The sequence below is a fragment of the Pongo abelii genome, chromosome 4 (genome assembly GCF_028885655.2).
Source record: "Pongo abelii isolate AG06213 chromosome 4, NHGRI_mPonAbe1-v2.0_pri, whole genome shotgun sequence".
Classification (NCBI taxonomy): Eukaryota; Metazoa; Chordata; class Mammalia; order Primates; family Hominidae; genus Pongo; species Pongo abelii.
The window spans coordinates 37,775,093-37,799,554 of record NC_071989.2 but is presented as its reverse complement, the minus strand read 5'-3'; the positions used below and the strand labels follow the sequence as shown (position 1 = coordinate 37,799,554).

The 24,462-nt window shown below is 37.9% G+C and overlaps 1 protein-coding gene across 4 annotated transcripts in view; it reads right to left on the bottom strand.

The window, feature by feature from the left end:
• WDR70 (WD repeat domain 70) overlaps nucleotides 1–24,462 on the bottom strand; it is a 365,884-nt gene that overhangs the window by 212,539 nt on the left and 128,883 nt on the right. For all 4 annotated transcript variants that reach the window (XM_054555494.2, XM_054555493.2, XM_002815513.6 and 1 more), the window contains exon 9: nucleotides 14,584–14,660. In XM_054555494.2, coding sequence (XP_054411469.1) covers nucleotides 14,584–14,660 — 77 coding nt within the window. The remainder of the gene's footprint in view (nucleotides 1–14,583; nucleotides 14,661–24,462) is intronic.

Sequence of the window (24,462 nt, the reverse complement as noted above, 5' to 3'; positions counted from 1 at the left end):
GGCCTTGCTAGAGATCTAGATATCCAAACACAAGAAGCTCAAAGAACACCTGGGAAACTCATCACAAAAAGATCATTGTCTAGGCACACAGTCATCAGGTTATCAAGTCAAGACAATAAAAAGAATCTTCAGAGCTGTGAGACAAAAGCACCAGGTAACCTATAAAGGAAAACCTATTGGATTAAGAGCAGATTTCTCAGCAGAAATCCCTCAAGCTAGGAGAGACTAGGGTCCTATTTTTAGCCTCCTTAAACAAAACAATTTTCAGCTAAGAATTTTGTATCCAGTGAAACTAAGCTTCATAAATGAAGGAAAGGTACAGTCTTTCCTAGATTAAAAAATGCGAGAGAATTCGCCACTACCAGGCCAACACTACAAGAACTGCTAAAAGGAGCTCTAAATCTTGAAACGAATCCTTAGAATACACCAAAATAGAGCCTCCTTAAAGCATAAATCTCACAGGACCTGTATAACAATGGCACAAAAAAAAAAAGGTATTCAGGCAACAAATAGCACAATGAATAGAATAGTACCTCACATCTCAATAACATTGAATGTAAATGGCCTAACTGCTCCACTTAAAGATACAGAATGGCAGAATGGGTAAGAATTCAACAATCAAGTTTCTGCTGTCTTCTGAAAAGCCATTCCACGGAAATGGACGCCAAAAGCAAGCAAGAGTAGCTAGTCTTATATCAGACAAAAAAAAAAGAAAAACTTTAAAGCAACAGCAGCTTAAAAAGACAAAGAAGGACATCATATAATGATAAAAAGGACTAATCCAACAGGGAAATATCACAATTCTAAATATATATATATACACATCTAACACTGGAGCTCCCAAATTTATAAAACAATTCTATTAGGCCTAAGAAATGAGATAGATGGCAACACAATAATAGAGGGGGACTTCAATACTCCACTGACACTAGTCATCAAGGCAGAAAGGCAACAAAGAAATAATGGACTTAAACTATACAACAAATGGATTTAGATATTTACAGAACATTCTACCCAACAACTGCAGAATATATTCTATTCATCAGTACATGGAACATTCTCCAAGACAGACCATATGATATGCCACAAAACAAGTCTCAGTAAATTTAAGAAAATCAAAATTATATCGAGTACTCTCTCATACCACAGTGGAATAAAATTGGAAATCAATTCCAAAATGAACCTCAAAACCATGCAAATACATGAAAATTAATAACCTACTCCTGAATGATCCCTGGGTCAACAATGAAATCAAGATGGAAATTCAAAAATTCTTTGAACTGAACGACAGTGACACAACCTATCAAAACCTCTGGGATACAGCAACAGCAGTGCTAAGAGGAAAGTTCATAGCATTAAATGCCTACATCAGAAAGTCTGAAAGAGCACAAATAGACAATCTAAGGTCACGCCTCATGGAACTGGAGAAATAAGAACAATCCAAACCCAGCAGAAGAAAAGAAATAACGAAGATCAGAGCACAACTCAATAAAACTGAAATGAAAAAAAAGAAAAAACAAAAGATAAATGAAACAAAAAGCTAGTTTATTGAAAAGATAAATAAAATTGACAGACCATTAGCAAGATTAACCAAGGAAGAGAAAATCCAAATAAGCACAATTAGAAATAAAATGGGAGATATTACTACTGACACCACAAAAATACAAAAGATCATTCAAGGCTACTATGAACACCTTTATGCACATAAACTAGAAAAACTAGAAGAGATGGATAAATTCCTCGAAATATATAATCCTCCCAGATTAAAGCAGAAAGATAAAGAAATTCTGAACAGACCAATAATAAGCAGCAAGACTGAAGTGGTAATAAAAAAAACTGCCAACGAAAAAAAGTCTAGGACAGAAGAATTCACAGCCAAATTCTATCAGACATTCAAAGAACTGGTACCAATACTATTGACACTGTTTCACAGGATACAGAAAGAGGGAATCTTCCCCAAATCATTCTATGAAGCAGGTATCACTCTAACACCCAAAACAGGGAAGGACATAACAAAAAAAGAAAACTACAGACCAATATCCCTGAGATGCATGCAAAAACCCTAAACAAAATACTAGTGAACCAAATTCAACAGCATGTCAAAAATACAATCCGCCATGATCAAGTGGGTTTCATACCAGGGATGGTTTAACATCCGCAAGTCAATAAATGTGATACATCACATAAACAGAATTAAAAACGAAAATCACATGATTGTCTGAAGAGATGCAGAAAAAGCATTTGACAAAATCCAACATCGTTTTATGATTAAAACCCTCAGCAAAATTGACATAGAAGGGACATACCTTAACATAATAAAAGCCATCTATGACAATCCCACAGCTAACAGTATACTGAATGGGGAAAAGTTGAAAGCATTCCTGCAAGAACTGAAACAAGACAAGGATGCCCACTTTCCCCACTTCTATTCAACATAGTACTGAAAGTCCTAACCAGAGCAATCAGACAAGAGAAAGAAATCAAGGCATCCAAACTGGTAAAGAGGAAGTCAAACGACCACTGTTTGCTGATGATATCATCATATAATAGAAAACCTTAAAGACTCATCCAAAAAGCTCCTAGAACTGGTAAATAAATTCAGTAAAGTTTCAGGATACAAAATTAATGTACACAAATCAGTAGCTCTGCTATACACCAATAGCAACCACACTCAGAATCAAATCAAGAACTCAACCACTTTCACAATAGCTGCAAAAAAAATAAATAAATACTTAGGAATTTACCTAAGGACATGAAAGACCTCTACAAGGAAAATTACAAAACACTACTGAAAAAATCTTAGATGACACAAACAAATTGAAACACACCCCATGCTCATGGATGAGTAGAATCATATTGTGAAAATGACCGTACTGCCAAAAGCAATCTATAAATTCAATGCAATTCCCATCAAAATACCACCATCATTCTGCACAGAACTAGAAAAACAAACCCCAAATTCATAGGGAACCAAAAAAGAGCCCACATAGCCAAAGCAAGAATAAGCAAAAAGAACAAATCTGGAGGCATCACATTATCTGACTTCAAACTATACTATAAGGCCATAGTCACCAAAACAGTGTGATACTGGTATAAAAATAGGCACACAGACCATGGAACAGAATACAGAACCCAGAAATAAAACCAAATACAGCCAACTGATCTTTGACAAAGTAAACAAAAACATAAAGTGGGGAAAAGACACTCTATTCAATAAACGGTGCTTGGATAATTGGCAAGCCACATATAGAAGAATGAAACTGGATCCTCATCTCTCATATTATATAAAAATCAACTAAAAATGGATCAAATATTTAAATCTAAGACCTGAAACCATAAAGATTCTACAAGATAACATCCAAAAAAAAAAACAAAAACAAAACCCTTCTAGACAGTGGCTTAGGAAAAGACTTCATGACCAAGAACCCAAAAGGAAATGCAACAAACACAAAGATAAATAAATGGGACTTAATTAAACCAAAAACCTTCTGTACAGCAAAAGAAATAATCAGCAGAGTTAACAGACAACCCACAGAGTGGGAGAAATCTTTATAATCTATGCATCCGAAAAAGGAATAATACCTAGAATCTACAAGGAAATCAAATAAGAAAAACAAAATTCCATCAAAAAGTGGGCTAAGAACATTAATAGACAGTTTTTTTTATTATACTTTAAGTTCTAGGGTACATGTGTACAATATGCAGGTTTGTTACATATGTATACATGTGCCATGTTGGTGTGCTGCACCCATTAACTCATCATTTACATTAGGTATATCTCCTAATGCTCTCCCTCACCCGTCCCCCTGCCCCACAACAGGCCCCGGTGTGTGATGTTCCCCTTCCTGTGTCCAAGGGTTCTCATTGTTCAATTCCCACCTATGAGTAAGAACATGCAGTGTTTGGTTTTTTGTCCTTGCGATAGTTTGCTGACAATGATGGTTTCCAGCTTCATCCATGTCCATACAAAGGACATGAACTCATCCTTTTTTATGGCTGCATAGTATTCCATGGTGTATATGTGCCACATTTTCTTAATCCAGTCTACAACTGATGTACATTTGGGTTGGTTCCAAGTCTTTGCTATTGTGAATAGTGCCGCAATAAAGATACATGGGCATGTGTCTTTATAGCAGCATGATTTATAATCCTTTGAGTATACACCCAGTAATGGGATGGCTGGGTCAAATGGTATTTCTAGTTATACATCCTTGAGGAATCACCACACGGTTTTCCACAACGGTTGAACTAGTTTACAGTCCCACCAACAGTGCAAAAGTGTTCCTATTTCTCCACATCCTCTCCAGCACCTGTTGTTTCCTGACTTTTTAATGATTGCCATTCTAACTGGTGAGAGATGGTAACTCAATGTGGTTTTGATTTGAATTTCTCTGATGGCCAGTGATGAAGAGCATTTTTTCATGTGTCTGTTGGCTACATAAATGACTTCTTTTGAGAAGTGTCTGTTCATATCCTTTGCTCACTTTTTGATGGGTTGTTTTTTTCTTGTAAGTTTGTTTGAGTTCTTTCTAGATTCTGGATATTAGCCCTTTGTCAGATGAGTAGATTGCAAAAATTTTCTCCCATTCTTTCTGTAGGTTGCGTGTTCACTCTGATGGTAGTTTCTTTTGCTGTGCAGAAGCTCTTTAGTTTAATTAGATCCCATTTGTTAATTTTGGCTTTTGTTGCCATTGCTTTTGGTGTTTTAGACATAAGTCCTTGCCCATGCCTACGTCCTGAATTGTATTGCCTACGTTTTCTTCTAGGGTTTTTATGGTTTTAGGTCTAACATGTTAAGTCTTTGATCCATCTTGAATTAATTTTTGTATAAGGTATAAGGAAGGGATCCAGTTTCAGCTTTCTACATATGGCTAGCCAGTTTTCACAGCACCATTTATTAAATAGGGAATCCTTTCCCCATTGCTTGTTTTTGTCAGGTTTGTCAAAGATCAGATGGTTGTAGATGTGTGGTATTCTTTCTGAGGGCTCTGTGTTGTTCCATTGCTCTGTATCTCTGTTTTGGTACCAGTACCATGCTGATTTGGTTACTGTGGCCTTGTAGTATAGTTTGAAGTCAGGTAACGTGATGCCTCCAGCTTTGTTCTTTTGGCTTAGGATTATCTTGGGAATGCGGGCTCTTTTTTGGTTCCATATAAACTTTAAAGTAGTTTTTTCCAATTCTGTGAAGAAAGTCATTGGTAGCTTGATGGGGATGGCATTCAACCTATAAATTACCTTGGGCAGTACGGCCATTTTCACGATATTGATTCTTCCTATCCATGAGCATGCAATGTTCTGCCATTTCTTTGTGTCCTCTTTCATTTTGTTCAGCAGTGGTTTGTAGTTCTCCTTGAAGAGGTCCTTCACATCCCTTGTAAGTTGCACTCCTAGGTATTTTATTCTCTTTGAAGCAATTGTGAATGGGAGTTCACTCATAATTTGGCTCGCAGTTTGTCTGCTATTGGTGTATAAGAATGCTTGTGATTTTCGCACATTGATTTTTGTATCCTGAGACTTTGCTGAAGTTGCTTATCAGCTTAAGGAGATTTTGGGCTGAGATGATGGGGTTTTCTAAATACACAATCATGTCATCTGCAAACAGGGACAATTTGACTTCCTCTTTTTCTAATTGAATACCCTGTATTTCTTTCTCCTGCCTGATTGCCCTGGCCAGAACTTCCAACACTATGTTGAATAGGAGTGGTGAGAGAGGGCATCCCTGTCTTCTGCCAGTTTTCAAAGGGAATGCTTTCAGTTTTTGCCCATTCAATATGATATTGGCTGTGGGTTTGTCATAAATAGCTCTTATTATTTAGAGATATGTCCCATCAATACCTAATTTATTGAGAGTTTTTAGCATGAAGGGCTATTGAATTTTGTCAAAGGTCTTTTCTGCATCTATTGAGATAATCACGTGGTTTTTTCTGTGGTTCTGTTTATATGCTGGATTACGTTTATTGATGTGCATATGTTGAACCAGCCTTGCATCCCAGGGATGAAACCCACTTGATCATGGTGGATAAGCTTTTTGATGGGCTGCTGGATTCGGTTTGTCAGTATTTTATTCAGGATTTTTACATTGATGTTCATCAGGGATATTGGTCTAAAATTCTCTTTTTTTGTTGTCTCTGCCAGGCTTTGCTATCAAGATGATGCTGGCCTCATAAAATGAGTTCGGGAGGATTCCATCTTTTTCTATTGATTGGAATAGTTTCAGAAGGAATGGTACCGGCTCCTCCTTGTACCTCTGGTAGAATTCGGCTGTGAATCCATCTGGTCCTGGACTTTTTTTGGTTGGTAGGCTATTAATTATTTCCTCAATTTCAGAGCCTGTTATTGCTCTATTCGTGGATTCAAATTCTTCCTGGTTTAGTCTTGGGAGGGTGTATGTGTCCAGGAATTTATCCATTTCTTCTAGATTTTCTAGTTTATTTGTGTAGAGGTGTTTATAGTATTCTCTGATGGTAGTTTGTATTTCTGTGGGATCGGTGGTGATATCCCCTTTATCATTTTTCTATTGCATCTATTTGATTCTTCTCTCTTTTCTTCGTTTATTAGTCTTGCTAGCAGTCTATCAATTTTGTTGATCTTTTCAAAAAACCAGCTCCTGGATTCATTGATTTTTTGAAGGGTTTTTTGTGTCTCTACCTCCTTCAGTTCTGCTCTGATCTCAGTTATTTCTTGCCTTCTGCTAGCTTTTGAATGTGTTTGCTCTTGCTTCTCTAGTTCTTTTAATTGTAATGTTAGGGTGTCAATTTTAGATCTTTCCTGCTTTCTCTTGTGGGCATTTAGTGCTATAAATTTCCCTCTACGCACTGCTTTAAATGTGTCCCAGAGATTCTGGTATGTTGTGTCTTTGTTCTCATTGGTTTCAAAGAACATCTTTATTTCTGCCTTCGTTTCGTTATGTACCCAGAAGTCATTCAGGAGCAGGTTGTTCAGTTTCCATGTAGTTGTGCAGTTCTGAGTGAGTTTCCTAATCCTGAGTTCTAATTTGATTGCACTGTGGTCTGAGAGACAGTTTGTTGTGATTTCTGTTCTTTTACATTTGCTGAGGAGTGCTTTATTTCCAACTATATGGTCACTTTTGGAATAAGTGCGATGTATATCACTTTTTGGAATAAGTGCTGAGAAGGATGTATACTCTGTTGATTCGGGATGGAGAGTTCTGTACATGTCTACTAGGTCCGCTTGGTGCAGAGCTGAGTTCAAGTCCTGGATATCCTTGTTAACCTTCTGTCTCGTTAATCTGTCTAACATTGACAGTGGGAGTCTAAGTATCTGTAGGTCTCTAAGGACTTGCTTTATGAATCTGGGTGCTCCTGTATTGGGTGCATATAATTTAGGATAGTTAGCTCTTCTTGTTGAATTGATCTCTTTACCATTATGCAATGGCTTTGTCTCTTTTGATCTTTGCTGGTTGAAAGTCTGTTTTATTAGAGACTAGGATTGCAACCCCTGCCTTTTTGTTTTCCATTTGCTTGGTAGATCTTCCTCTACCCCTTTATTTTGAGCCTATGTGTGTCTCTGCATGTGAGATGGGTCTCCTGAATACAGCACACTGATGGGCCTTGACTCTTTATCCAATTTGCCAGTCTGTGTCTTTTAGTTGGAGCATTTAGCCCATTTACATTTAAGGTTAATATTGTTATGTGTGAATTTGATCCTGTCATTATGATGTTACCTGGTTATTTTGCTCGTTAGTTGATGTAGTTTCTTCCTAGCCTCGATGGTCTTTACAATTTCACATTTTTTTGCAGTGGCTGGTAGTGGTTGTTCCTTTCTATGTTTAGTGCTTCCTTCAGGAGCTCTTGTAGGGCAGGCCTGGTGGTGACAAAATCTCTCTGCATTTGCTTGTCTGTAAAGTATTTTATTTCCCCTTCACTTATAAAGCTTAATTTGGCTGGATATGAAATTCTGGGTTGAAAATTCTTTTCTTTAAGAATGTTGAATATTGGCCCCCACTCTCTTCCGGCTTGTAGGGTTTCTGCCGAGAAATGAGCTGTTAGTCTGATGGGCTTCCCTTTGTGAGTAACCTGACCTTTCTCTCTGGCTGCCCTTAACATTGTTTCCTTCATTTCAACTTTGGTGAGTCTGACAATTATGTGTCTTGGAGTTACTCTTCTCGAGGAGTATCTTTGTGGTGTTCTCTGTATTTCCTGAATTTGAATGTTGGCCTGCCTTGCTAGGTTGGGGAAGTTCTCCTGGATAATACCCCGCAGAGTGTTTTCCAACTTGGTTCCATTCTCCCTGTCACTTTCAGGTACACCAATCAGACGTAGATTTGGTCTTTTCACATAGTCCCATATTTCTTAGAGGCTTTGTTCATTTCTTTTTACTCTTTTATCTCTAAACTTCTCTTCTCGCTTCATTTCATTCATTTGATCTTCAATCACTGATACCTCTTCTTCCAGTTGATTGAATCAGCTACTGAAGCTTGTGCATGCGTCACGTAGTTCTCATGCCACGGTTTTCAGCTCCATCAGGTCATTTAAGGACTTCTCTACACTGGTTTTTCTAGTTAGCCATTCGTCTAATCTTTTTTCAAGGTTTTTAGCTTCTTTGTGGTGAGTTCGAACTTCCTCCTTTAGCTCGGAGAAGTTTGATCGTCTGAAGCCTTCTTCTCTCAACTTGTCAAAGTTATTCTCCATCCACCTTTGTTCCGTTGCTGGTGAGGAGCTGCGTTTCTTTGGAGGGGGAGAGGCGCTCTGATTTTTAGAATTTTCAGCTTTTCTGTTCTATTTTTTCCCCCACCTTTGTGGTTTCATCTACCTTTGGTCTTTGACGATGGTGACATACAGATAGGGTTTTGGTGTGGATGTCCTTTCTGTTTGTTAGTTTTCCCTCTAACAGTCAGGACCCTCAGCTGCAGGTCTGTTGGAGTTTACTGGAGGTCCACTCCAGACCCTGTTTGCCTGGGTATCAGCAGCGGAGGCTGCAGAACAGCGAATATTGCTGAACAGCAAATGTTGCTGCCTGATCGTTCCTCTGGAAGCTTCATCTCAGAGCGGTGCCCGGCCGTGTGGAGTGTCAGTCTGCCCCTACTTGGGGGATGCATCCCAGTTAGGCTACTCAGGGGTCAGGGACCTCTTGAGGAGGCAGTCTGTTCATTCTCAGATCTCAAACTGTGCTGGGAGAACCACTACTCTCTTCAAAGCTGTCAGACAGGGACATTTAAGCCTGCAGAGGTTTCTGCTGCCTTTTGTTCGGGTATGCCCTGCCCCCAGAAGTGGTGTCTACAGAGGCAGGCAGGCCTCCTTGAGCTGCGGTGGGCTCCACCCAGTTTAAGCTTCTCGGCTGCTTTGTTTACCTACTCAAGCCTCAGCAATGGCAGGTGCCCCTTCCCCAGCCTCGCTGCCACCTTGCAGTTCAATCTCAGACTGCTGTGCTAGCAATGAGCGAGGCTCCGTGGGCGTGGGACCCTCCGAGCCAGGCGCAGGATATAATCTCCTGGTGTGCCATTTGCTAAGACCATTGGAAAAGCACAGTATTAGGGTGGGAGTGACCTGATTTTCCAAGTGCCTTCTGTCACAGCTTCCCTTGGATAGGAAAGGGAATTCCCTGACCCCTTGCACTTCCCAGGTGAGGTGATGCCTTTCCCTGCTTTGGCTCATGCTCGGTGGGCTGCACCCACTGTCCAAGAAGCCCCAGTGAGATGAACCCAGTACCTCAGTTGGAAATGCAGAAATCACCCATCTTCTGTGTCGCTCACGCTGGGAGCTGTAAACTGGAGCTGTTCCTATTGGGCCATCTTGGAACTGCCACTTTTTTTTTTTTTTTTTTTTTTTTTTTTTTTGAGACAGAGTCTCACTCCATCGCCCAGGCTGGAGTGCAGTGGCGCGATCTTGGCTCACTGCAACCTCCACCTCCTGGGTTCAAGTGATTCTCCTGCCTCAGCCTCACAGGTAGCTGGGACAATAGGCGCATGCCACCATGCTCAGCTAATTTTTTGTGTTTTTCATAGAGACAGGGTTTCACTGTGTTAACTAGGATGGTCTCATCTCCTGACCTCATGATCCGCCCGCCTCAGCCTCCCAAAATGCTGGGATTACAGCCATGAGCCACCATGCCTGGCCAAAATAGACAATTCTTAAAAGAAGATATACAAATGGCCAAAAAGCATACGGAAAAATGCTCACCATCACTAATGATCAGGGAAATGCAAATCAAAACCACAATGCGATATCACCTTCACTCCTGCAATAATGGCCATAATAAAAAAATCAAAAAATAATAGATGTTGGCGGGGATGCAGTGAAAATGCAACACTTACAACCTTCACACTGTTTGTGGGAATGTAAACTAGCACAACCAAAGTATGAAGATTACTTAAAGAACTAAAAGTAGGTGTACCATTTGATCCAGCAATCCCACTGGATCTACAGGTGTCTATCCAGAGGAAAAGTAGTCATTATGCAAAAAAAGATACTTGAACACACATGTTTATAGGGTCACAATTTGCAACTGCAAAAACATGGAACCAGCCCAAATGCCCATCAATCAACAAGTTGATAAAGAACATGTGGTGTGTGTGGGTGTGTGTGGGTGTGTGTGTATACATGGACTACTACTCAGCCACAAAAAGGAACAAAATAATTGCATTCATATCAACCTGGATGGAATTGGAGACTATTATTCTAAGTGAAGTAACTCAGGAATGGAAAACCAAACATCGCATGTTCTCATTCACATGTGGGAGCCAAGCAATGAGAACACAAAGGCATAAGAATGATACACTGGACTTTGGGGACTTGGGGGAAAGGGTGGCGAGTGGTGACAGATAAAAGACTACCCATTGGGTACAGTGTAATCTGGTCAGATGATGGGTGCACCAAAATCTTAGAAATCATCACTGCAGAACTTATTCATGTAATCAAATACTACCTGTCCCCCAAAAACCTACTGAAATAAAAAAGTTTTTAAAAATTATTTTTAAAAACTTTTAAATGCTTATTGTGTATCACTGGTCTTGGAATATAACATTCAAAGCTTCTCAAATTTATTTGACCACAGAATGCCTTTTGTCAAACTTCTAATTTACATAGCCTGGAAATCAATTTGGGAAAGGCTGCTGTAGTGCTCATAAAAGTTAAAACATTATCAACTATGAGAGCCCACCATTCACACTGATCCAAGAGTTTTGAGAACAACGTTTTTTTTCCAACTGCTCTATTCAACTTAAGTTTTAACCAGAATAGCCCAGGTCCTCTGTGGTTACGTTTTAACCAGAATAGCCCAGGTCCTCTGTGGTCCAATAGTGTATTTGTTTTCTTCTAATATTAATATCAATTATTCATTTTCTTATCTTAAGACACTGCATAAAGTCTCTGCTGCATAAGTCTCAAAGTAGTTATGGGCATCCCTGTCTTGTTTCCTATTTAAATGCAAGTAGCTTCAGTACTCCAATATTTAATACAATATTTACTTTAAATTTTAGTAACTAATTTTTATCAGATTTAGGTAATTTCTTCCTATCTGTATTTTACTTAGAACTTTTACTGGGAAAGACTAAATTCTATCAAATGTCCACTTTATCATATAATAAAATCACATGATTTTAATCTTTCATTTGTTCAGCAATGAAGTATACTGAAATATCCTGGTGGTAAAATATCCTTACATCCTAGAATAAACCTTACAGAGTCATGCTATATTATTAATTTAGATTGCTGATAAAGTTCATTCCCTAATGCTGAAATGAGAAACGTAACTTTAAACAAACATACCTTAACTATTTGGAAAAGTAATTATGCAGCTAAAAAGACTAAGATAGGAAAAGAAATCAACACTACATAATCTGATTTACCAGAAATTTTAGTAAAATATATTTATTTTATTTTAGTCACATTCTTATTTGTATAGATTGACAAATTTCAGTTTCTTTTAGATCAAATTAATTTTTTAATTCCTCTATGAAAGTGAAATTATGTCATTTGTCTTCTAAAGATATATTTCAGAAAATATAAAGTATCTAAGAATATGAACAGCAACTGTGAATGTTAACAAGGCAAATTTAAGTATCAGAAAGTTGAAAGATGAAAGACAAAATAACCTAAGAATAAAAAAGTTCTTGTTTAACTAATGATTCACCTAAATAATACCACCTATTTTTTTAACTTACAAGATTTTTTATGGTAATTTTCTCTGTAATCATACGAAGTGCATTCTTGTGAACTACTTTTAATACTAAAATGAATCATATAATATAACAATACAGGGAAAAGCTGCTCAAATATTCCCTATAATATTCTTGAGTCATGGATGAGCAGATATAAATGCAAAAGAATCTTAACCATGTAATCACTGGCAAGGATGTGGAGAAAAAGGGACCCTCATACACTGTTGGTGACAGTGTAAATTAGTAAAACCATTATGAAGAACAGTTTGGAGGTTCCTCAAAAATCTAAAAACAGAGCTACCATATGATTTAGCAAACTCACTGCCGGGTATATATCCAAAACAAAGTAAATCAGTACATCGAAAAGATATCTGTGCTCCCACGCTGGTTGCAGCACTGTTTGCAATAGCCAAAATTCAGAAGCAAACTAAGCATCCATCAACAGATGAATGGATAAAGAAAATGTGGTACATATATACAATGGAGTACTATTCGGCCATGAAAAAAGAATGAGATCCAGTAACTTATAACAACATTAATGGAGCTGGAGATCATTACGTTAAATGAAATAAGCCAGACACGCAGACAACCATTGCATGTTCTCACTTATTTGTGAGATCCAAAAATCAAAACAATGGAACTCCTGAACACAGAGAGAAGAACGATGGTTACCAAAAGCTGAAGAGGGTAGTGGAGTGTGGGAATGAGGTAAGGATGGTTAATGGGTTAAAAAAAAAAAAAAAAAAAGAAAGAACGAATAAGGCCTAATATTTGATAGCACAACAGAGTGACTATAGTCAATAATAATATAACTGTACATTTTAAAATAACTAAAAGAGGCTGGGTGCAGCGGCTCATGTCTATAATCCCAGCACTTTGGGAGGCCGAAGTGGGTGGATGACCTGAGTTCAGGAGTTCATGACCAGCCTATGCAACATGGTAAAACCCCATCTCTACTAAAAATATAAAAACTAGCTGGGCATGGTGGCAAGAACCTGTAATCCCAGCTATTTGGGAAGCCAAGGCAAGAGAATCACTTGAACCCGAGAGTTGGAAGGTGCAGTGAGCCGAGATCGTGACATTGCACTCCAGCCAGGGTGACAAGAGTGGAACTCCATCTCAAAAAAATAAATAACATAATAAATAAAATAAATAATATATAATATATAATAAATAATATAATAAAAAATAAAATAAAATAAAATAACTAAAAGAGTTTAATTGGATTGCTTGTAACACAAAGGGAGGAGATGGATACCCATTTTACACGATGTGATTATTGATGTGATTATTATGCATTGCATGGCTGTATCAAAATATCTCACATACCCCATAAATACATATACCTACTCTGTACTCATAAAAATTAAAATAAAAAAATTTTAGGGTCTGGCACCATAGCTCACGCCTATAATCCCAGCACTTTGGGAGGCCGAGGCAGGTGGATCACCTGAGGTCAGGAGTTCGAGACCAGCCTGGCCAACATGGTGAAACCCCGTCTCTACTAAAAATACAAAATTAGCCTGGTGTGGTGGTGCATGCCTGTTAATTCCAGCTACTTGGGAGGCTGAAGTAGGAGAATCATTTGAACCTAGGAGGTGGAGGCTGCAGTGAGCTGAGATTGTGCCATTGCACTCCAGCCTAGGCAACAAGAGCGAAACTCCATCTCAAAAAAAAAAAAAATTTAATAACCGAGGAAATTTAATTAATTTGCTTCAATGTGATGCTGGTATGTATGAACTGACATACACACCAAATTTAATCAATTTCCTCGGTTATTCCTTTCAAAATCAATCTTAGCCAATAAGCTTATGTTAGCTATTAGACTCAGATGGAAATAAGCCTTTATTATACAAAGTAATAATTAGTCACAACTTCAAAGCCCTTTGAGTCCACTTAATAGCATCAATCTGATCCAACCTTAATAAACTCTACAGGAATTTATACCACTCTTGTTTTCATAGTGTCTATTTTTGTTTAATCAAATACTACACTATCAGATAAAATCAAAGTAAAGAACAAGAATATATAGGCCAGGCACGGTGGTTCACACCTGTAGTCTCAGCACTTTGGAAGGCTGAGGCAGGCGGATCATTTGAGGTCAGGAGTTCGAGACCAACCTAACCAACATGATGAAACACCATCTCTACTAAAATACAAAAATTAGCCGGGTGTGGTGGTGGGCATCTGTAATCTCAGCTACCTGGAAGGCTGAGGCAGGAGAATCACTTGAACCCAGGAGGTGGAGGTTGCAGTGAGCCAAAATCGTACCACCGCACTCCAGCCTGGGCAACAGAGCAAGACTCCCCCTTAAAAAAAAAAATATATATATATATATATATATATAAAATCAGAATTCCTAATATTCCACTTACTACATTACTGCCAAGATTGTTAACAATACAAATGTTAAATAAAATACCTAAAGATAGGAATGTATTAGATGAATTATCAACAATACTCACGCATCATTTGAGCAAGTCATAAATTCTCCCTTTATTTTGGGATGCCATGAGCCAGTATGAAGCATTGCTGTATGACCCTTAAAAATAAAGACAAAGGAAAAAAAAAAAGATGTTTTAACAAGGTAAAAAATAAACTGACTAGAAATTGACATGTCATTTTTAAATGTAAAAATGTTTAGTTCCCCCAAAAGAGCACCATCTTAATTATAAACCTATATTATTTTATCCCAATTTTCTCTCATAACATGCTTCATTTATTTCACTTTAACTCTTTGTGTACCACCTTGTGCCCACCTCAGGAATTAACTCAGTGCTTGTATGTAACAGGTGCTTAGTAAGGTGGGAAATGGAGAGGAAAATGACATCCTCTCTTTAGAAGAAAAAAAGAAAGGTAAAGCCATAATAAGAAAGACAGGTCCTTCTTCAAAGATCTTAACTCCTTTCTTCAATGGAAGAGAATCAAGAATAGAAAGCATTTACAAATAAGCAAGGTGAAGGCAAGAGATTGGAAGGGAAATTCATATTTCCTAAAAATGTGTCAACAACCTTGATTCTACAATGCCTCTGTAAAAATAAGTATGTGAGAAAAGGAAGAATATATTTTAAATGATTGAGGAAAATTAGCTCCACTAAGTATAGAGAATATAAAAACACTATAATTAAAACAATGTGATGCTGATATATATAAACTGACATATACACCAAATCAACTAGAGTACATAGCAAACATAAACACACACATATACACAAATGCATAATTCCCTCTTAGGCAGTAAAGTCAGCTAGAGTGGTCTCATACAGCAAGTCAGATTTACGTGGGACAGAAAAGAGCCTGGTCTTTTTTAGTATAATAACCGCAGTATCTCTTACTCTGACACAGTTCAAAATAAAACTGTGACTAAAGAAGTACAATGTACATATTTAAGTGACTTACAAGAAAAATAACAGTAACTCTCTGGAAAGATAATGGGCCTGGAGATCATCTTCAGCCAAAGTTGTCTACAATGCCTCAAATAGTATCTGGCCAAGGCCTGACATTCTGTTCATGTTTACAGAATACAAATGAGGGGAGGTGGAGACTCTTAGCCATGTGGGAGGCATGAATTGAACCAATACCTGGAAGGACTAGACGACAAGTCTGAGATCTCATTTTCCACCCCTGAACTCAAGGCTTGCACATCCAACTATCTACTTGACATTTCTATCTGCATATCATAGGCATCTCGAACACAACAGGTACAGGGAAAATCTTGATTCTTTCTGCCCACTTTATTTTCAATCAGTTTCTCTCCTAGTAGCTCAAGCTAAAAATATGGGAGTTGTTCTTAAATATTCCCATAACCAAAGTCCTAAAACCTTCTATCTACACAGATTCAATCCACCAGTTATTCTTGACAATTCTATCCAAAATACATTCTATTTCTATTCACTTTCTAAAATCTATTCACTTTTATCTTTTTCATCACTATCACTTATTCTCTCACAACATTCTCTCATGCTTCTATATCAGTTAATATGTACTGTAACATGTTTGTTATTAGTTTCTCTGCTTTTTCTTTCTTTTTTTTTTTTTTTTTTTTCTTGAGACAGGGGTCTCACTCAGTCACCCAGGCTGGGGTGCAGTAGCATGTTCACAGCTTACTGTAGCCTTGGCCTCCCAGGCTCAAGTGATCCTCCTGCCTCAGCCTCCCAAGTGACTGGGATTACAGGCATGAGCTACCATGCCTGGCTAATTTTTGTATTTTTTTGTAGAGACGCGGTCTCACCATGTTGCCCAGGCTGGTTTTGAACTCCTGGGATCAAGTGATCCGCTCGCCTCACCTCCCAAAGTGCTGGGATTACAGGAGTGAGCCACTGCGCCCATCTCTGCTTTCATTTTACCTCATGTGCTCTACATAGCAATCAGTATAATCCCTTAAAAATATAGTTCTAACATAGGAACAGAAAACCAAACACTGCATGTTCTCACTTATAAGTGGGAGCTGAACGATAAGAACACATGGACACACTGTCGGGGGAACAGCACGAACTGGGGCCTCTCGGGGGTGCGGGGTGGAAGGAAGGAGAACATCAGGAAGAATAGCTAATGGATGCTGGGCTTAATACCTAGGTGACGGGTTGATCTGTGCAGCAAATCACCATGACACACATTTACCTATATAATAAACCTGTATATCCTGCACATGCACCCTAGAACTTAAAATAAAAGTTAATGGAAAAAAAATACATAAACATACATACATATATATATATATATATGTAGTTCTAAATATGCCATAATGTCGGCACAGTGGCTCACAACTATAATCCCAGCACTTCCGGAAGGCTGAGGCAGAACAATCACTTAAGGTCCGCAGTTTGAGATCAGCCTGGGCAACAGAGTGAGATCCTGTCACTACAAAAATTAAAAATAAAAACTTAGCTGAGTGTGGGATAGACATCTATAGTTCCAGCTACTTAGAAGACTAAAGTGGGAGGATCCCTTGAACCCAAGAGATGGAGGTTACAGTGAGCTACAACTGCACCAGTATACTCCAGCCTAGGTGACAAGGTCAGACACCATCTCAAAATAAATAAACTGATCAATTTAATTAAATTAAAATGCCACTTAACCTTTTACTGGCTTTATAACCTCTAATACAGTGTGATGGTTAATAATGAGTGTCAACTTGATTGGATTGAAGGATACAAAGTATTGATCCTGGGTGTGTCTGTGGGGGTGTTGCCAAAGGAGATTAACATTTAAGTCAGTGGGCTGGGAAAGGCAGACCCACCCTTAATCTGGGTGGGCACAATCTGATCAGCTGCCAGCTCGGCTAGAATATAAGCAGGCAGAAAAATGTGAAATGAGAGACTGGCCTAGCCTCCCAGCCTACATCTTTCTCCCATGCTGGATGTTTCCTGCCCTCGAACATCGGACTCCAAGTTCTTCAGTTTTGGTGCACAGACTACCTTCCTTGCTCCTCAGCTTGCATACGGCCTATTGTGGGACCTTGCGATCATGTGAGTTAATACTTGATCAACTCCCCTGTATGTATATTCCATTAGTTCTGTCCTTCTAGGGAACCCTAATATACACAGTCCACAACGAATTTTATTTTCTGGCTCCATGTTCCTTCCAACTTCACTTATTTTGTGTTCCCTCACTTACTTTGTGTTCCCTCATGCCCAACACATACCAGCCACTTCCTTCCTTTCAGTTCCTCCAATCTGCCCCATATCAGGGCCTTCTTATATGCTTTCCCTACGCTGGAAAGCTCTTTTTTCCACTTTCTCATGACTGGCTCCTTCTCATTATTTCAATCTCAGTTTACATGCCACTTGCTCAAATAAGTATTCCCTGGTCCTCTATGTAAGTAAACATGGCCCACCACATTGTTCTTTACCTTAGTACCTGTGCATTTCCTTAATAATAGCCATCATAGTTTGTGATTCTTTATTCATTTTTTGACTTTTGGAACAGTGTTAACATTTTACGTATTCAAACAAAAAAAATAAGGATGGGACAACCAAAAATTGAATATAAACAGGAACAAATCAACCTTACATTTCAAATTAGTAACACATATACTGAAAGAATAAACAGAAGGGAATACCCCAGATAACTATCTACCCTGTAAGTGGGTTGATGGCCCCCAAAAAGATATGTCCATATTCTAATCCCAAGAACATGTAAACATGACCTTATTTTGGGAAAGGTTATTTGCAGATATAATTAACAATCTCGGCTGGGTGCGGTGCCTCATGCCAGTAATCCCAGCTCTTTGGGAGGCCAAGATAGGCGGATCACTTGAGCTCAGGAGTTCCAGACCAGCCTGGGCAACATGGCAAAACCCCATCTCTACAAAAAAAAGAAAAAAAAATTATCTGGGCATGGTGGCACACAATGGTAGTCACAGCTACTTGGAAGGCTGAGATGGGAGGTTCTCTTGGGCCCAAGAGGTCGAGGCTGCAGTGAGCCATTATTACACCACTACACTTCAGCATGGGCAAGAGAGCAAGACCCTATCTCAAAAAAAAAAAAAAAAAAATCTAGATGCGATTCTGTGCAGGCTCAAAATCCAATGGCAAATGTCCTTATAAGAGATAGAAGAAGGCCGGGCGTGGTGGCTCACACCTGTAATCTCAACACTTTGGGAGGCCAAGGCAGGCAGATCACTTGAGCTCAGTTAGAGACCAGCCTAGGCAAGATGGCTAAACCCCATCTCTACAAAAAATACAAAAATTAGCCAGGTGTGGTGGCAGGTGCCTGTAGTCCCAGTTATTTGGGAGGCTGAGGTGGAAGATGGCCTGAGCCCAGGAGATGGAGACTGCAGTGAACTGAGATCACACCACTACACTCCAGCCTGGGCAACATTATGAGACCCTGTTTCAAGAAAAAAAAAAAATTTTTTTAAAGAAAAAAAGAGAAGAGAAAAAGACAAAAAGAGAAGGCTATGTAAAGACAGAGGCAGAGAATGGAGTTATATAGCCACAAGCCAAGGAATACCCCGAGTCACCAGAAGCTGAAAAAGGCAAGAAAGGGTATTCTTGCCAGAGCCAACATTCTTGCCAACACCTTGATTTCAGCTTTCTGGCCTCTGTAATAGTAAAAGAATAAATTTCTGTTGTTTTAAGCCACAAAGTTTGTAGTAATTAGTTAAAATAGCCTAGGAACCTAGTACATATTCTCAGTCTAAGACCAAAAGAACTGTAAATAAATACTGAATTCTAATTAATACATTTGTTTCTTTTTTGCAGTGGTATACATTAGCAATTCTGAAACTGCCTTCAATATAATGAAGAACTAAGCCAAGGAGGAAATGTGTTGGGGATAATTGGAGTAAGGTTTAGCCCTGTTGGAGAAGATAGTTACAAAAGTGAAAAGGCGGAAGACTAGAATGAACTCTCTGATGTTAAATAGAAATTAAGGGTATCAATGTGAACTCATGATTTTTAATAGGTAGATAAAATTGTTGTATATGTATATATGTGTTAGTTATTCTCTAATTCTGTATGTTTTTTGGTTTTTTGTTTTTTTTTTTGAGACGGAGTCTGGCTCTGTCGCCCAGGCTGGAGTGCAGTGGCGGGATCTCGGCTCACTGCAAGCTCCGCCTCCCGGGTTCACGCCATTCTCCTGCCCCAGCCTCCCGAGTAGCTGGGACTACAGGCGTCCGCTACCACGCTCGGCTAATTTTTTATATTTTTAGTAGAGACGGGGTTTCACCATGTTGGCCAGGATGGTCTCGATCTCTTGACCTCGTGATCCACCCGCCTCGGCCTCCCAAAGTGCTGGGATTACAGGCGTGAGCCACTGCGCCTGGCCTCTGTATGTTAAGAATGTCTAGAAGTAATATATTCCAGCAAAACTAACACAGAGATCCTGGTCTCTAACAATCACCTCCCCTTAAAAGGAACCAGGGCTTCTTGCAAAAATTATTGATTATAGAGATGGGGTAGGAAAGGAGCAAGATGTACGTGGAACATTTTGTTGTGTTAAAAAAAAAAAAAAGAAAGTACTACAAAGATGATGGAGACATGTTAAAAGGATAAAGCACATGTTGAAGAGCCTTCTGCTGGCTAAATCTGGAATAGTTAGGGCATCAAGATAAATAATGATAGTAACGAATTATAAACCATTCACTAAAACAAGGACCATTGAGTGTATACTAATATAATAAATATACAAACAAACAAAGGTCTTCCATTTAGTAGAACGCTACTGATAAACACAAAATGAATGATGGAGTTAAAAGATCATCATTTTGCAATCATCACAGTAATAACTGATTCAGGAAAGAATCATCAATAGATGCTAAAATTGTGGAGAAAAGTTTGAAAATGAATATTTACAAAGTCTCAAAATCTCCCTGCAAATTACTTAGTAATTGCAATGAGAAGACAGTAACTTTATAGTGGAAAAACCTGGTAGACACCACCTTAAACAAGTGATCTAGGTTAACATCACCAATGCAAGGACAAACTGAAACTGACATCACATACTTCCTGGTATGATGAAGAAAGGAGGACACAATATCATTTCTGTCATAGTCCTTCTAAAAATGCATAACCTAATTCAAACTATGAGATAAAATCAAATTCTACATTTTATCAAATCACTGACCTGCAGTCCTCAAAAAATGTCAAGGAAAAATAAAGACCAAATAATGCAGAGAAGCCATTCCCAATTAAAGGAGACAACAGATATGATGACTATATACAATGTGTGATCTTGATCAGAGCCTGGAACTGGTGAAAAAATCATTATAGAGATTGTTGAGATAATCAGTGAAACATGAATGTGGAATGTGATTTAGATAATATGTTATCAATGTTAAATTCATGGCTATCCACCAGGCATGGTAACTTGTGCCTGGTAGTCCCAGCTACTAGGTAGGCTGAGGCAGAAGGACTGCTTGAGCCCAGGGATTCTCATCCAGCCTGGGCATCAAAGCAAGACCCTGTCTCTTAAAAAAGAAAATTATGATTATGTATGAAAATGTATTGTTATTAGGAAAACCTCACTGAAGAATTTAGGAGTAAAAGAGCATGACGTTTACAACTTACTTTCAAAAGCTGAAAATTAAACTCACATATATGTAATTTATATGCATATGCATATATACATATGAGTGTGTATATACAGGTGGGATAGGAAGGTGGGTTAGTTTGTGTTAGTTGAGGGAGGAACGGAGGAGGGAAAAGGAAGGAAGGGGTAAGGTGAAAATAAAGCAATGAGACAAAATGTTAGCAATTGGTAAATCTGAAAAAGAAGTATAAATAAGCTTTACACCCCTTTTAACTTACAGCTATTCTTTAAGTTTAAAATTATACCAAAATAAATAATTTTATTAAGTTTTTTTTTTTTGGGGGGGGGTGTTTGTTTACAGATGAGGTCTCACTCTGTTGCTAAGGCTCAAGTGCAGTGGTGCAACCACCACAGCTCACTGCAGCCTCAACCTCCTGAATTCAAGAGATCCTCCCACCTCACCCTCCCAAGTAGCTGGGACTACAAGGCAAGCACCACTACACCCAGCTGATTTTTTATTTGTTATGGAGATGTGGTTTCTGCTATACTGCACAGGCTGGAAACTAAATACTTTTTAAAAAATATTCTGGTTGCCCAGTGAAGGAAAGTCTGTTTAAGCAAAAAAAAAAAAGAATCTATAGGGCTGCTCAGTGAAGGAAAGCCTGTTGAAAAACGAGAAAAAAAAAGAATTTATAGGTCCAACTGCGAAGATGTTAATGTGAGTCATGCGAAGATTGACAGTGGCTTTGACTAGGGAGCAGCACTAAGTGTTGACAAGTGAGTACACATTCTTTACATGTGCACACAGAAAATTCACTAAAATCATATTCTAAGTAACAAAACACACTTCATCAGATATTTTAAAAATTAAAATCATTCAAAGTATGTTTCCAAGGGCTGGGTGTGATGGCTCATGCCTACAATCCCAGTACTTTGGGAGACTGAGGTGAAAGGATCACTTGAGGCCAGAAATGTTTTTTTTTTTTTAAAGTATGTTTCTAGATCATAAGAGAATTAAATTAGAAGCCAATAAGAAAAAAATCTCAAATACTTGTATATTTAAACATCACACTAATAACCCATGGGTCAAAAAGGTAATCCCAAGTGAACTGAATAAAAATGAAACTATAACATCTGAAAGTTGTGGGACATAGTTAAAGAAATGCTTAGAGCATTTCTATTAGAAAATAAGAAAAGTCTCAAATTAATAATTAAAGCATCCATCTTAAAATATAGGAAAAAGAAAGTAGGAGAAAATAAATCAATAAAGTTGATAAACTTTTAGCCAGAACAAGAAAAGGAGAGAAAGAGAGAGAAGACACAAATTACCATCAATTCAGGGAAAATCAGGAGATATATCACTACTGACCCCAAAGAAATATTACTATTATAATAATCTTATGCACATAAATTTGGTAACTTAGAGGAAGGAAGAACTTGAACAGTCCTATATCGACTAAATATACTGAATTCATAGTTAAAAGCTTTCAAAAACAGAAAAGAAAACCCCAGCCCAGTTGGCTATACTGGCAAATTCTACCAAACATTTGAGGAAGACGTAACATCACTTTTTCACAACAGTTTCCCCAAAACAGAATTGGATAGTACACTTCCAAATTCATTTTATGAAGCCACCATTACCCTGATACCAAAATCAAGTACAATATGACATAAGAAAGCTAACAAACAACATCCCTCATCAACATAAAAGCTAAGATCTTTGAAAAAATATTAAACTAGTATCTAAAAGGAATAGTACATTGCAACCAAGAAGGCTTTGTTCCAAGAATACAAGTCTGGTTTAACAATCAAAAATCAATGTAATTAACCACATTAACATAATAAGATAAAAAATTCAGAAAAGGCATTCGACAAAACTCAACAGCCATTCATGATAAAAACTCTCAGCCAACCAGTGATAGAAAAGAACTTACTCAACTTGATAAAGCATATTGTCTCAGTCAGCTAGGGCTGCTATAACAAAAGACCATAGACTGGGTGGCTTAACCACCATACATTTATTTTTCATAATTCTGGAAGTTGGTGAGGGATCTCTTCCTGGCTTGCAGATGGGCCACCTTCTCCTGTATCTTCATATGGTCAGGAGACTGGAGGCTCTGTTATCTATTCCTTTTTTTCAGAAGGGCACTAATCGCATCATAGAGAATCCACCCTCATGACCTCACCTAAACTTAATTACCTCCCAAAGGCCCCCACCTCCTAATACTATAACATTGGAGGTGATGGCTTCAATATATAAATTTTGGGGGGACACAAACATTCAGTCCATAATAGGTACATACAAAAAACCTACAGTTAATGACATATTTAATGGTAAAAGACCAAATATTTTCTCTAAATGTCAGGTTTTAAGCAAAGATACCTGACCCCACCACATTCACATTCAATGTCAATCTGGAAGTCCTAGTTAAGTATAATAAGGCAAGAAAAAAAATAAAAGGCATTCGGATTGTAAAAGGAGAAATAAAACATTCATTCCAAGACACAATGACCATTTATGTAGAAAATCCCAAGGAAACTATAAAAAAACAACATTCAAAAAAATCAATAAAATTTCTATGCACCAATGACAGTTAGAAACCAAAAAATATTTTAAACTCCTACTTGTAATAACTCAAAAAAACAAAATGCTTAGGTATAAATCTAATATAATCAGGATCCCTACGTTGATACAGTATAAAATGTACATGAAAGAAACAGAAGGCCTAAATAAGTGGGGAGATATACTGTGCTGATGAATCAGAAACCTCAATATAGTGAAAACATCAATTCTCCAAATTGATCTTTAGACTCAATATAATTCCAAAGAAAATCCCAACAGGGTGATCTTGTGGAAGTAGAGACTTAGAATGATAGTTACCAGTGTCTAAGAAGTGTAGGGGAGGGGGGAAGATAAAGAGAAATCAGTTGATAGGTTCAAACATACAGTTAGAAGGAATAAGTTCTCATGTTTGACAGCACAGTAGGGTGACTATAATTAATAACAATGTCTCACATATTCTAAAATAGCTAAAAGGGAAAACTAGAAATCTTCCCAGCACATAGAAACAATAAATGTTCAAGGTGATGGATACCTCAAATACCTGAACTTGATTACATATTCTCTGCATATAACAAAATATCACATGTACCCCATAAATATGTACAAAAAGAATGTATCCACAAAATAATTCTAACAAGATTATTTGTAGATATAGACAGGGTGATTCTAAAATTTACATGAAAAAGTAAAGAAATTAGAATAGTCAAAACCACTTTTAAAAAGAAAAGTTGGAAAACACCCTACCAAATTTAAATTCAAGTTTGTTAATATGTAAGAAATATTTAAAAGCTGTAGTAGTAGGAGGACG